General features: G+C 35.3%; 1 protein-coding gene across 1 annotated transcript in view; it reads right to left on the bottom strand.

Annotated features, from left to right (window-relative positions):
- The window catches only part of FSIP1 (fibrous sheath interacting protein 1), a 79734-nt gene that overhangs the window by 45964 nt on the left and 17880 nt on the right, over window positions 1-15890 (bottom strand). The window contains exons 9-10 of the mRNA XM_069858333.1: window positions 13896-14063; window positions 7258-7395 (exon numbers count right to left, since the gene is read on the bottom strand). Of these exons, the coding sequence (XP_069714434.1) occupies window positions 7258-7395; window positions 13896-14063 (306 nt within the window). The remainder of the gene's footprint in view (window positions 1-7257; window positions 7396-13895; window positions 14064-15890) is intronic.

Here is a 15890-nt window from a genome sequence, read left to right as displayed (position 1 = left end):
GAAGCAAATCAGTTTCCATTAATTCCGTCATCATCTAAGACAAGACACATTTCCAATAAGAATTTTTTTGCTGGTGTTGAGTGTCATTTATAATGACAATCAACGAAGTAGTGAAGTTATAGATCAATTTAAGTCATGTCAGAGACAAATCTGAAGAAGATTGAACAACTACAAATAGCTGTAAATGAATTTAGAGCTGGGTGGGTAGTCAAAAGATAGTTTGTTATTTTGAGATGGCAGATACCATAACATATAGTTTAAGAAAGATGAGAAAGCTCAGCTCTAGAAGAAAATTAGATCACGCACAATACATCAGGAAAGGGAATGGGAAGAAATATAGTAGTCGGGGCAGGGGAGGGGGACGAACAGACAAAAGGCTTCATTTGTTCAATCTTATCTGAAAGAAGTACAAGAAGGGAGATGTTTCTCAGTTTTCTCCTACACATTCTGGGACAAACAATTAGCAGAGTCATCATCTTAACTGGAAACTACATTTTGGGAGGAGTATCAGTACATTGAATTGATAGAGAATTTTATTATTCTTACCTAGAAACCCTTTATGTTTAAAACAGGTCTCATTGCAGGAATCAAATTCCAGAAATCATTTCTCAAACACGGTATGAACATATAGCTAATACTTATGATGCAAGCTGGCAGTGTTACCATCATATGGATGTAATTAGATTTAACTGGCTCTAGCAGCTACATAAATATTGCCCTAATATACCATTTAAACTAGAAGTATCATTATGATTTTAACTGATACTTAATATAATTTAGTATTAAAAACTTGATATTTATACAAAAGTATTTAATTATTTTAAATCTTACTGTAATTAAGAGTTTTCAAGTTCTTTATAATACTTCAGCACCTGCTTCATTCTTGTCCACAGTACTGTGAAAAATGATCAATAAATAGGACATTTACTTTAATCACACAAGTGAAATATTCAAATTTAATCAACCTGCTGTTAATCTTATTGCTTCTCTTAATGTGTGTAGTAGCTGTTAAATGAAGAAATAAAGATTTTCACACTAGTATTTCCCCCGAGGTGGAAATGCTACCACATCTCATCATGAAACAATTTTGTACAATCACATAAGAACAAATTCTAGCAAAATTTGAATAAATAAGATCTGTTCGAACCTGGCAACAACCTGGCAAGCAACTTTAGGATCTAGTAGATACTTTTTGGAAGGAATAATGTAGAAAATGGTACATCTCAACCTTATTTAGATAAGTTGTTCTTTTTCCCTTTCTTTGGTGCAATGAAATATGTATTATGAAAATTTTTTATTAAACAAGTACTACTTTTACGGACAAACATATGCTTATTCAGAAACCAGAACCCATGAGATTAAGTGAATTGAAATAAAGAGGTTTGCTATTTATATGCTAATGCACAGCATATTGGAAGAACATAGAAGGACTAACAATACATAAAGTTAAGTAGTCAAAATATATGGCTATGTTTCTGTAGTCAAAAGAATTAGCAATTAATTTTAGTACACAATCATTTAAAAACATATTTCAGGATTGTCTAGTTGACAAATTACTCTCCAAATATACAGCATGACTTTATCTTAGCCTCTCCTTCCCTTTAAAGGGGGTGAAAGGAATTATAGTAGAAGTCAGAAACAAATTATTCTCCTTTTCTGAATGGTGTCTAATACAGGCACAGGATAAGGTGTATTGAATTCAAACAGTTTCAGGGGAAAAAAAATCAGAATAAAATTAAGTATAACAACCCATCTCATCATCCTGATGCAGGGTAAACCTCATGGAGGGTAAACCATCCTGATGCAGGGTAAATTCTGATGCAGGGTAAAGGCTTGTGAGACCTTCTGCAGCACTAAACAATAATTCTTTTTATCCTGAGGTTATCATTACATCCTGCAGATATTAATTACACTGCATCAAGAAGATAAGATAAGATTCATGGCCTTTGGAGTAAGCCCCTGCAGGTAATCAAAGCTCTTGACAGCACTGATATATTTACTGGTTTTGTTCTCATCATCCACACCAACTGCTCACCTTCCTGCAAAATTCAGCTACTCAGCTAACCAAATATGCGTACTTTCATATTATTCAATTAAAAAAAAGAAAAGACCTCAAAAATTAACATTCACATGTTGGTTTTGGACACTAAATTGCATAAACTTGTGAAAAAATAATCCCAGAGATGTATGGACATTTGATGATGAATTTAAGACTAGCTAAACTAGATTTAGCTCACATTTTAAAGGTAATTACTGCAAGTAAGTAGATTTTTTTTTAATTAAGTATCAGTATACCAGTTGTGCTAAGAGGTAATGCTGTTTATACATAAATACGTGTACACACATTTATATACACATATATTCAATACATGTTTGAAATATTTTTGAATTTATATATTTAACTAACTCCCCCAAACAGGCACATGTGGCTACATTTTGGCAGGAAAGAATCAGCTGCCAGTAGAAGACATTTCAAATAGCACACGTATAGCCAGCAAAGGTGAAACTATCTTACTTAACAGCTTGCTTGGATGTGCATTAAAACCTAATGTCTGCCATGAAAAAATTCAACACATCATCAATTATGCTACTGGATTATCGCAAATGGCCAACTAATAGAATAGAAAAATAACTATAGTTATTATTCTTCCTATGCAAAATTCCTTCCATTAATGCTCAGCAACACTCATTTGGCAGCTGAACATTTTTTTTAAGCAGCAGATAACAATGCAATTCACAAAACAAAGATAAGCTCAATGGTTTCCAGGAAACTGAAAGATGAAAGAATGCGGAGAGAGTCAGACATGGTTTCAAATGAAGAACAAGTGAACTAAGGTCAAACTAAAACCTAAAAGAAATTCAGCAAGAGCCCAAAAACCACAGTACAGATACATTTCATTTCAATTGAAATTTCACAATGCATTTCAACAATGCATACAATACATTCTTTGGTATATTAATTCACTGGGGACAATTTTTTTTCAAACTAAAGGAGGAACTCGGATTCCAAAGCCCTCAGTTTCATTACTTCAAGTATAATACTTAGCAGACTTTGCAGTTTTTGTATCAATTATAAACTATGTTGAAGTCTTATCTTCCAGCTTTCTTTTGTGTGCTGAGTCCCGGAATTAGCAGAAACGATGAAGTCTCATAGCCTACATGAGGTAAAGTGTAGTGTAGGAATCCATAATTGTTATAATTTCTGAAACCAGCATCGACTAAATAGCCTATAAATAAGATCAGTGTATCCCTCCCCCTTAAATAGAATGTGAGGAAACCTACCATTACATGAATCAATTTGAATAACTCATTTTGCAGTAGTGGAATAAACACAGCATTCTACCATATACAAAAAAAATATTAATATGCCTACTGCAAGTTACTCCCTAACACATAAAGCTAAATTTTGCTTAGTTAAACCACCCATAATTTGCACCTAGGAAACAAACAAACAAAAGAAACAACAATAAAAATTAAAGATTTTATCTGAGGGATTTTTAAAATACATTTTAAAAAGTCATCTTTCAGACATTAAATCTGTAAAATACTGTATTTTTAAATTATAAAGCCCAGTAAAATCATGGATTCAGAAATAACATTCATAACTGCTGACGAGTCACCCCCTCTACTCAGAGCAAATTTCCAATTTTAGGCAGTGAATTACAGTGGTTGAAGAAAGAGTAAAGAAGAAATTTAAATGCAATGCAAATTTTAAATAGATAATTTAATTTGCTAAGCTACAAAAATAAATGAACATTAAAAGCTGCACACCTGGAATCTTGCCAAAAGTGAGAGGCAGTCTCTCACAACCTGTATTTTATACCACAGAAATTATGTTTACACTAGTAATAATATCCCTTAGAACCATGCCTAGGCATTCTTTCTGAGCTACAGTGAAGAGTGCCACCTATTGAATAACAAACAGTATTTCCAGAAATAATTAAATTACTCTGGAAGCATGTCATCAACATATTCCCCCCTCTTACTCAGCCTAAGCATTCAGCTTAGCTTTTCATCCCATGGCTTCCTGGCAGAAAGCAGTTTTGCTGCTAACATCGTTAAATGATTGATGGCCAAAATATTACTTCGATATAGAAACAAGGCACCCAATCCACACTGCATAAGAGTGACTTATTTTTTTAGACATTCCTGCATCAAATAAGAAAAAATTCAGCTGGCATATGTGTTGCATCAGAAGGAGATACCATCCTGTTTTGTCCAATCTTCTCTAGTAATAACTGTATTTTCCAGAAATATAAGATTAGAAGGTATTAAGGACACAAAACTATATTTTCTATACTTTTTATTTCACTCTTAGAAGGAATAAAATACTTTCATTTATACTTGAATATTTATTTATTTTGGCAGCTAAAGTATCTCACAGAGGACCTAATACATAAATATCTCATATCCATATAATATGATCTGAGTCATGCTACAGAGCAGCAACTGATAAGAAGACACAGTAAGTCTTCCCAAGAAAGGCTTACCAGATGTTGCATAGCTTGCAGCAAAGCTAGCCTCACTATGAGTTACATATTGGTACAAAAATTCTATGTTTATAAACACTGTAAATTAACACTACAGTCTATCAATTTAATGTTCTAAATATAGGCAATCTAGCCAAGGAAAAATGTGTGGTATGTTGCAAGAGTCTGCGTGTAGTGTGATACCAAACAATACAGTCATGATCCAACCACGACTTGGAACAGACCCACTTATATACAAAATATTTGAATTAGTCAGCAGCCCACTGCATTTCCCAGGCCTCCTCTAGACGATCACACAGTTCCCACAAGCACTTCCTCAGATTGTGTTTGCCTCATGAACAAGGTCAGTAGTGACAAAGAGTGATATAAAGGTCAATGACTAGGAAAAGATGACAATATACAGACTTATTTTATCTGTTTACCCATTAATCTATTCAATATACTTAAGCCACACAGAATTTTTCTATTTATTTGACTTCTGTATTTTAACTGTCTAATATAATAGAGCAGTGTATTAAAATTAAGTTCTACTGTTGTTTTTGTAATTAGAATAGATAAGAGCTAAATAAGCTGCCTTAGAGTAGCAACAAATAAATCTTCTTCAAGGACAGGGATTTCACAGTCTCTCCACGTAACCTGCTCCCCGTTCTAGTTACCATTAGAGGCGTCTGGGTTTTTTTATAAACCCAGTTGGAATTTCCCCTTTTCAATTTATGAATATTGTCTTGTGTTCATTACAGAAGCTCCACCTGTTGGAAATCTACCATTAGGTCTGTCTGAACCACATCTTGTCCCTGTTAAGCAGACCAAGTCTCCTCAGCCTCACAGGTCAAGGGCTTTAACCCCAAATCTTCTCAGTGGCCCTCTGGTGAATCAGCCTAGGTGTGTCAACACCCCTCTTTACTGGGGAGCCCACAACTGAATGTGATGCTCATAGACACCATCTGAGTATCAGGTACAGGTTATGCTTATGTTGATACAGCCAAGTACACTGCTAACCTTCACCACTGCAGGGCATGCTTCTGGCTTACATGTAGTCTATTGTCTACAATGATGTCAGGACCTTTTCACCAGGGCTGCCACCTTGCACTGGTAGAGAGAATTATTCCTCTCTAATGCTGAACTCTGCATTTATCCTTGACAAATTTCATACAGTTCCTGTCAGCTCACTCCTCCAGTCCGACTTCCAGGGACTGGCAACCCTGCTCTCCAGCATACAGAGCGGATCTAGTAATTTCATCAAAGATGGCAATTAGGTGGGTCAAGCATGACTTACACTCAGTAAATCTATGCTCACTATTCGCAATCACCACCTTCATTTGCACAACTCTTATTTTTATTATCTATACTGATGCCTCTTGATAATGTGCCAAAATACTTCGGGGTTCCTCGTAAAAATCCAGCTTCATTAAGTTACCCATGCCAGCTGTCATCTCACCTCTGTCTCTTGTACACTACTGTATTAGTTTGTCTTCCCCACATAGCACATTCTGTGGAGAAACAAAAGCTTTCTGATCTCAAAGCAGAAAAGTCACACTAAATAAAGTTGTTAAAAAGCTATGTGTATATAACCAGGTTTTAACTGCCACTGCCAGCTTCATAATGCAATAATGCCCTTCTGAGTCTTCAGTAGTTTCATTTCTGACTTCCCCTGAGCATGGCAAACTTTCAAAGTTTTATATGAAGTTATTAAAAAAAAAAAAAGAAAAAAGGAAAGAGATTTTCCTCCTGTTGATCTTAACAAGGTTTATGAGATCAGCCAATGGAGAACACTGGCTTTTAGGACAAACAAATAACAACTGTATCATCTCAGAACTCTCCTTTTAAATTCATCTTTTTTGAATGTTTTATACATTTTCTCCCTAATTCTCTTCTGTATAAGCCACTTTGTAGCTCTTTCAGCATAGAGCAGGCAGAATGTTTACAACATATATTTAAAAATGAGTAAAACGACTTATGAAGTCCTGGAGGTTCCCCTGTCACAAGTTTTCAGTTAGAATTTCCTTATTGCAACTTGAGAGTAATGCAATTAATTAATTAATTAATTATAAATATTGAAAGAGAAAAGAATAGTAATACATTATCTGAGAGAGGCACACAAGTTTTGGGTTGTCAGTCTTGGTTCCATGACTTAGAAATAACTTATTTGGCAGAAATCATGTTTAACAATAGGATTCTCTCGGATTTTAAACTGCCTTTTCCATATCCATTTTTACTCAAAGTAGTAATTAGGATGAGATGTGATGAACTTTTTCTAAACCAGTAATGATTTTTTACTACCACTTTACTTACACGCTCCTGTTTTAAAGGCCCTTGCACCTATGAAATTCATGTATTAAATGAAAATTGAGTTAAAAAAATACCTTAAATGAATTCAATAAATCTAAAACACATAACTTAGCATACACAATGTTCCCACCAGACCTGGTCCTTCAGGGAACACTGAATTATATGAGCCATAAAAAAAATGCTTTTAGGATATATTTTTATGTGGTTGTTTATGCTATCCCCCTCTGGAAAGGAAGAGAAAGGAATAATTTATTTCACTCTGAAAGACACTATGTTAATGGGAAACATGCATAATGACTGAAAGACGTTTCCTAGATTAAGAAAAATTATTTTAGACTTTTGCTTGTATATAATTTTGGGGATTCCTTCAGGAATTTACACAAGGTTGTAGAATTGTTTTATTTTAAGAAGATGGAATGATAAACTCCAAAGTTTTCAAACTCAGGAGAGAAAACTACAATAAAAGTAGGAGACTTACAAAATTTTCCACTAGGGATTTCAGCTGATGATCTATTTCTTTCAGACGATTTTGTTGAGCACGTTGTTCCTTACTGTCCCGCAGAACCTTTTCACCTGGAACTGCTTCTAGGCTTCTGTTTGCATAAGCCAGAGCTTCCTGACAAAAAGAAGAACAGGCAGAAGTTAAACATATGACTTCATATTGCTACAAAGCTGAACAAGTGTTCTTTTGATTTGTATTACAAAAATATTGTTATACTTAGAATAATGTGTCAATTTCAAATTTCACAAATGCATAATTTTCATAATGCACTTTTTCAAATACAATAGCCAAACATCAGCCTGGACTTATTTCAGTAAAAGAATATTTCCCCTTCACATTTTAAGAACAACTTCTAAGCCTAGAGAGCTAACATTTTGATGCTTAAAATCTCTACAACCACAAAAATCCACTAAGTATCCAGAAGCCTGAATGAGGGGTTCAAAGCCTGCTACTACTAACCATTGTGGGATCAGAATTAGGCCAAGAACCGAGCTGAAATGACTGTAGGTTTTGTTTACTAGATATCAATGAGAAAGTTGGAGTTAGAACTACAACTATTGTTAAAGATGTGGGTTACGCATTCTCAAATCCTTCAGTAGCTTTGGATCAGATTCTGAAGTTTTCATCTGTCCTGAATACATTCAAGGTTCAATATTACCTGAAATTTGGATCACTAAGAATGGCAAGTATTGGCAAAACAGTGAAGTAATGTTGTAACTGGAAAACAACAAAGCTTTCTCTTGCAAACTAGAGATCCTATGGAACTTAAGGAATCCAAATCACAGAATCACAGAATCACAAGGTTGGAGAAGACCAAACTAAATGATGGCAGAAGGGGAAAAATACAATCAAAAAAACTTTGTTAGTTAATTCGACCCAGTGGAATATGGGCAACCCTTTAATAAGAACATACCCTATTCATTCTTACTTTCAGAAGCAGCTCAAGCAATCTTAATAAACAAACACAAGGAAAAGATTTTCAAGTACCATTTCTAATTAAAAAGAAAAATAACCTTCGGAATTTAACATTTAATGGAATAATTCTCAATTACAATATATGAAAAACAGCTAACATCTCTAAACAACTTTTTCTAAACATCAAACAAATCTACAAGTTTTGACGTTTATACCAAACTATTAGATGCCTGAAAATAAACTTATTTTAACCCAGTACAAATCTTTGAATATATATTTACAATTAGCAATAGTTGGCAGTACCACAATGCCAGTAAATTTTCCTTTAATAGAGAGAGATACAAATAGTACCATCATCTTTTAAGGATTAGACTCTCTCCAAACTGGACTGAAACTTAATGTGCACCACCTAAACTCAAATTCTTAATACTGGGCTTCTAACTACAAAGGGTTTTTTAATGATGTATGATGTTCAATGTAAAGAAGTCTGCATGACTGACATCTATACAGAACATAAAAAAAACAAAAGACTTATTTAAACTCCTGTAGTATGTGAAACAAGGATACGATGTTTATACCTGCAATATAAATATAAAGCTCTCAAAGCAGCTTTAAGTATAACAACTAAAGTTCCTCCATAAGAGGAATTGCTTTTACATGGCTTTGTTCTTTCAGTGATTTTAATGCAAGTGAAATTATTCATGGATGGGTGGGAGGAAGATGATAGCATGATATTTATTTTTCTTTTTTTTCTTAAAAGAAAAAAGAAGTTATAGCTATTTCTATAATTAAAATTCTAAATCCATTCTTTTGATCTGTGCACATACAGAGACACTGCCATGTCAGCAGCTAGTGCTCAGCATAGATCAGTGCTTCAGTCATAACTAAATCTTTGTTTTAAAAAGCACTGTTATGAATGCTCCTGTAAAGGATTTGTAACTAGTAGTAGAGAAAAGTCACTAAATACTGCGTCACACTTCCCAGTATTTTATTTTGGGGTTGGTATGCACAGACTACTGGTTGAATATTTTTTATATGAATTCAGCCTTTGTCAAACAACAGAGCTTAAACTGCAAACAGCATGTCTCAAAACATTATTGCTGCAGTATCAGCTAGATTTAAAGAGGTGACCACGAGTCATAAAATCAAAAAAGTTACTATCTTCAAATACACTTTCTTCTCTACACCTACATCTGAAGCAAAGTTTTATGCAGATCTCTGCCCTAGCCTTTCAAATACTTTCAGGCACACGTTTCATTGTACAGACAGATCAGCTGCTGCAAGAGCTTACATGCACCATCTTCAAACTTCAGGAAAACTATACATCACATTCAGCATGATTTTAAGCCTGGTTGCTTCTCTAGTAAGATAATATTGTTCTATCAAAAGAAATTCCTAACTGAGGTAAACATGACAATTCTGTTCTCCATAAACTTTTCTTGAATATCAATTTCTGCCATAATACCTAGCCAATTCTTATCAGAGCGTGCTGGATAAAATTTGAACTGTGAACATTTACCAGAAAGCAGAAGTAAAAAACACTTGCTTCAACATTTCTCCAACATCAACATCCACAACTGACATAATTCTCTTTAGACAAGATGGCAAAAAAAATTAGTTACTTTTTACTCTCTTCTCTGATCAGCATGGTATTACACATTTCAATCATGCTTCCTCTTACTCATTTTTCCCCATCTCTGTGTAAGTCACTCCTTGCACAGAAGCCATCCTACACTTCTGTGCATTCTGTAATCAGCTTCGCATTTTTCCTGTACTGGGGACCATGGATGCATATATGGTGACCATATATGGTCAGGGTATATGGTGCACTACAGACATGTACAGCAGCAGTGATAGCTTCTGTTTCATTCTGTATTCCTTTCATAATTGTGCCTAATAATCTATTTGATATCTGACCACTTTGGAGCACTAAAGCTGCTGCTTTCACAGAATTGTTTTTACAGTCTCATTTCCCTCATCTCTGAATAGTAACTGATCAGAACTCACACTGTATGAGCAAAGTTAAGACTTTTCCCCACTTAATAATTTTTTAATATTTTTCTCAAGACATCGCTAAAGAAATGCAGTATTACATCACAGCAAACATTTTATTGTCAATGTTTCAAAACTTTCAAAACATTTTATGTTTCAATTATAAGCACATGTAAGTAGCCAAGGTACATTTGAGTTTAACAGATATCTAAAAGTCTTAGAGATGAGGTAGGAAATTAAACATGAGTGAAGATACAACTACAAGCAACAGCCAAAGCTGTAATGATGATAAGGCAAAAGAGATACATCCAGCATTTGAAATGGCCAAAATTATTTGTTGCACTTCCTCTTCTCCAGAATTCTATAAATAAATAAAACCAAAATCCCATCTAATGAAAGGTATAGGCATCATACAGTCTTCTTGAGTCACAAAACTGGCTTATCTGCTGCTAATCATGCCCTGAAACAGAGACACCAGTGAAAATCAGCTGTTCTAGAGAAGTGCAGCTATGGAATGTAGGCCATGAGAGAATTCATTAATTGAAACATTAGTGTATTTTCAGATTTATTTATCATTTTGAGTATATGTTTAGTTTTAAACTGTTAACTACAGTTTACTGCTATAATTGAAAAATGGAATATTTTTCTGATAAAAGAAACCCAATCAGGTATAAAAGAACTCTTCAAGGTACTACACAAGATTGCAGTAATTGCCTTTATAATACAATTAAGCAGACAGATATTACTGGTTTTTTTAAACATTGTTTCCATTTCATTTTACTTTGAAGCTGGTAATTGTACTCATCACACACAGTCTTACACTTAGTTTTCTTCATCGTACCACCTTCCTGTCTCTTCCAGGATTGCACTCAATTTAACTTGTTTTTTCCCAAAAATATTGAGTAAGACAGAAGCTTTTTAAATATTTCGTTAAGCTGGCACAACAACAAAGACACACTGCAGAGAAATACAGCCCTGACGAGAAACATTTTCATGTAAAAGAGAACATTAGTAATGGAAAACCATTCTGAATCCAGCTGGACTCACTGCACAAAAAGATGAATCTGTGCTTCTCTGTAACAGCTCAGCTACGGTACTGTAGGATAATTAAAGCCACTTGTTACAGCTTTTAGAGTCAGAGCATGGTTCCTATATCCTGACAAAGTGTCTATCAGCGGCAGAAAGCAGATCGCCCACTGAGCCAGTGGTGATTAAGAGTTTACATATTTAAAGTTACATCCAATGCAGTTCTTGGAAGTAAAGAATGTGCAGCTTTACAATATGCAACTCTAGGCTAATCTTGTTTTAATTACTTCTAAAATTCTCAGTGAAAATCCAAGCAGATGATTTATACACTAACAGCTTTTCCCAATGTTCCCCATCACTAATGCATTATACCCTACTGAATGACAACAGATGAAATCCACATTATGAAAATCAGAAAGAATTTCAGTACTGATTTTTTGAAGAAAGATTAACATCACTGAAATCAGAAATGGGCATCCATGTTCCAAATTAGACTTGTGTCCCATAACAACTAGACTAATTAAAAATAAATTCTATACATACAGAGGTGTTTTTTAGCCCTTTCCTAACACCTTAAGAAACAAATATTGGAGTGCATTCAAATTTATTTCCATAGCATATATGCCAACACCTTTATTTAGCAATTAAGTTTAACAGCATAGACACCAGTCATGGGAGAAGTAGTGACACAATCTAAGCTGAAATTCTGTATAAAAGAAATCAAGAGAAACTTATCTGAGACTTCAGCATTACCAGATTATCACTAAAACATTTGAATACTACAAATCTCCAGTCCCACCAACAGATATTTTGTCTCTCACAATGTAGATTGCACCTATCAAATCAAGCTTCAGGAAGAAGTTATCATTGACTTGCCTAAAGTCTGGATCACAATGAAAGTACAGCAACCCCTAGATACTCTGTCCTCTGCTGAGAGAAGCATCTTTGAACACAAAGGAAAGCAGGAACGAAGGCACCTACAGGACTCTGGAGTACACTGGGAAGCAGCTGGAAATCATACTTCTAGAATTAGATCGCTGCACAGTGGGAAGATTTGTATTGGTTTTTGTTTTGTTGGGTTTTTTTAAAACTTGCTTTGCATTTATGCAATCAGTATCCTTGTAAATTCAGTTTTAAATAACTACAGCCTCCTACTCACTTCAACTTATAGCTCTTTCTCTGAATTTACAAAACTACCTTTAAATACCCCTATTCTTTGGTATTTTTCATAAAAATGACTCACTTGTTTGTCTGAACAAAAGAAAAAAATTACAAATGCAATCCCATAAGTGTTCCCTGGAACTACGTCTGAAAGCCTTTTATGCACTACAAAACAAAGCTGAAGGGCAAATGCTTTTCACTAATGAGGGAAACTTATGGTAACTATCTCTTTTTAATTGTTACTTTTAATATTACTCAAAAAGATAATGCATTACATTTCAATAAGCATACACATAAATGCAAGTTTCTATTCAAATCCTTTTGAATTTTTACCTGAAAAGGAAGCAGCAACAAGCACTTGGACAAATGCTCCCCAGAGTATTCAATTACCATAGGCAGTCGCACTAAATTCGAGCTGATGTTTCTTACCAGTGAACAGCAGACCCAGCAGCAATCATTAGCAAGCCCAGGTCCATCAACCTGAGGTAACGGCTAACAACTGCATTTGCATAAATGATTACCCACTAGAGGGAGTCGCTGTTTCACATTTTAAATCCCACGTGGTAAATACTGGACATCAAAATGCGACTTCCTGGAACTGCTAGAGCAACAGAAAATACTGTTACAGGTAAAACAATACCTGAAGTACAGGACTAAGGTAATACAAAAAAAAATTACAATAAAGTGCTCTTTCAAAAAGAAAAAAAATCCCACAGTTATTTTAGACATTCAGAGATATTTCTCACACTGGTAACTGAACACATTGTTTTACCAACTTACGCTCTTAACAGAGACCCTGTCTATAAACTGTATATTTTACAAAAGTAAACAATTTTTGTGCAAATTAGTGGAAAACATAAATTATGGTATTTTGTGTTGTATTTCCTCCATTATATCGAGGCAACATTACTAGGGAATGGGATAAATTGCAGTCTTCCACACACAAAATTCAAACAACCATTTCTCATGGCTGACACCTCAGTGGCTCATTGCTGGCAAAGAAAAAGGACAAAGGCTGTTAAAAACAAGGGACGTCATTTTAATTTATTTTCTACAGCCTTTACAACTGATTATCAGTAATTGCTTTATCTTTTCATATCATAGATGCACTTTTGGAATCCTGAGGTAAGAAGAAATCCGATTCTAATTCCCAAAGATGAATTATCATGGGCGATACATCACTATGCTGACAAAACCACCAAGGCCCTTATGCAGTTAAAAATGTCTGAGTTACCAATTCCTGCATATGAAATTTCTTGTTGAAAGTGAGGAATCAACAAATGTTAAAAGCAAGACAGTTCTTTAACTATATATCACTCAAAATAGCAACATACTATTTTTCTGTATGATTTCTTTAGCCATCTTCACTATTTAACATGCATACTTTCAGAACAAATAAGACATATCTGAAGAAAAAAGCAAAAATACAACTATATATGCATGCTGTATTTTCATTTAATTCAGATTTCTACACACACCAAACAAGAAATCTGCAACATAAACTCTGTTCTGCAATATACCTGATAAACCTGTCTTGGAGATTTTGAGCAAGAGTTGGAAATAGCAGAAAAATCCCCCTCATCAGATAGTAGCACTTGAAGCTTAATGTTTATCTCATTGAGGTGATGAAATTCAATTGGTTCAGCTGTGTATCCTTCTCCTGGTGCTAGCAAGCCACAGACATCCTTCTGCTGAAAGATACAGAAAATATTTAATGCTCATTCCCAAAGTAAACAGATCATAAAGGCAGTTACATGTCAAGTGTATTTATTTTTCAAATAAACCATACTTAAGAATAATAATCTAAGTTTTCAACCATCTCAGTGTATAGCTGAAATATGCCAATATTCAAGTATCAAACACACTCAAAAAAAACCAAAAACACAAAAAAGAAACCCAAAAACTCCCTTGATTAAGTTCTCTTCAAGCTGCAGTGAAGTGCTTTGGATAGTTAACCCCTTTTCCTCAACAACGCATCTCACATCATGGCCTCTTGGCCAAGTTCGTCAGACCTGGAAAACAGTTTCATGCTGTGCCAAGCCATGCCTACTGCAGCTCCCTTCCATGGATGGAAACTCTTCCCTTGCCGTGGTTTCTGAAGTCATTCAACATAGCAGTTCCAGCTTCCTTTTGAAGGATCACAGTATTGCTTAGGTTGGAAAAGACCTTTGAGGACATTGAGTCAAACCATAAACCTAACACTGCCAAGTTCACCACTATGTCCCTAAGCACCACATCTACACATCTTTGACAACCACTTTCCTTTCAACAGGAGAGGAAGTCTTACCAAAACCAAGCTTAGAATGAAACTGCAGGAGCTGATGCTATGGTAGAAACAAACTGGAGCCAAATCTCAAAACAAGGATATCAGATGTGATGTGACACTTGCAATGTATTGCCAAAGAAGAAAAGAAGGCATTCATAGAAAAACAAAGGAACAGCTCCAAGGGGAGTAGCTGCTGCACTTCTAGAGCCCCAGTATGTTATCACAGAAACACTGGGAGAGACAGAGAGAGTACACCTTTTTCCTGATCACAATTTACATGGGGTTTTATTCTCTTGATAGCAATAACGCCTGACTAACCAATGAGAATACATGCTCCTAGTACAGACATTTGCATATTATGGTGAGCTTGGCCCACTTAACCCAAAAAAATGAGCTCATATTCACAAACAAATGCATGTTCTCCACAGCAATCTGGCACTCTTGTCTCACTCTCAGGAAAGCAGGTCTGCACAACCACCATTCACTGGGAATGACACAAGCAGATTACATCTCTGTCCTGACTGCAAAGAAAATCAGGTAGGACCTTGGAAGGGCAGAGCAGATATGTGGGTGAGGACAAAGGTGTATTGCTTCTTTCCTTTCTTTTCCCTAACAGAAGAGGCCAGCGCCTTGCCCTAAAACTTCAACATCTGTCTTTCAAGTGATTCATCTCCACCCCTCCTTTACAGGTTCCAGATTAGTCCTCTGGCTATTCAAGCAGTAGCATCCACACAAGAGGAGGAAATATCAGCTTCCAATTACAATACCACTGTTATGAGGTCATCCCTGGTTCATCCCCATTACCCTAAACCACACTGCTTACAAAAAGAAAAAAGCATAACCCAAACACCTGTCATAAGTTACCTCCATATTCAATTAAACAACAACAAAAAAGACGTAATCCATTTTGTGAAACAAAATCAGTTGTTCTAACGCTTTCTCATACAAGCCTGACCCAGTCACAACCTAACTCCAGAAGAGCCACTCAGAAATATCTCTAGAAGCTTGCCAGCTTAGTGGAAGCATTTGTGCAGGTGTGACAGTGATCACCCTAACACAAGCATCCAAAGAGGTACTACATTTGTGCCATGTTAACCATCCCCTAATCAGACACTGAAGAGCACAACGTAAACACACAGAAATAACTCTACAGGAGTCAGCTAATCTGCAACTGGGCTCATTAGCTACAGCTCAGTATCTGTATCCTGTGCTCTCACATTCAAGCTCCAAGTATCCAAATTTCTCCAGT

Source organism: Phaenicophaeus curvirostris, chromosome 5 (genome assembly GCF_032191515.1).
Source record: "Phaenicophaeus curvirostris isolate KB17595 chromosome 5, BPBGC_Pcur_1.0, whole genome shotgun sequence".
Taxonomy (NCBI): domain Eukaryota; kingdom Metazoa; phylum Chordata; class Aves; order Cuculiformes; family Cuculidae; genus Phaenicophaeus; species Phaenicophaeus curvirostris.
The sequence above is the reverse complement of the archived record's forward strand: the minus strand, read 5'-3'. Positions and strand labels throughout refer to the sequence as shown.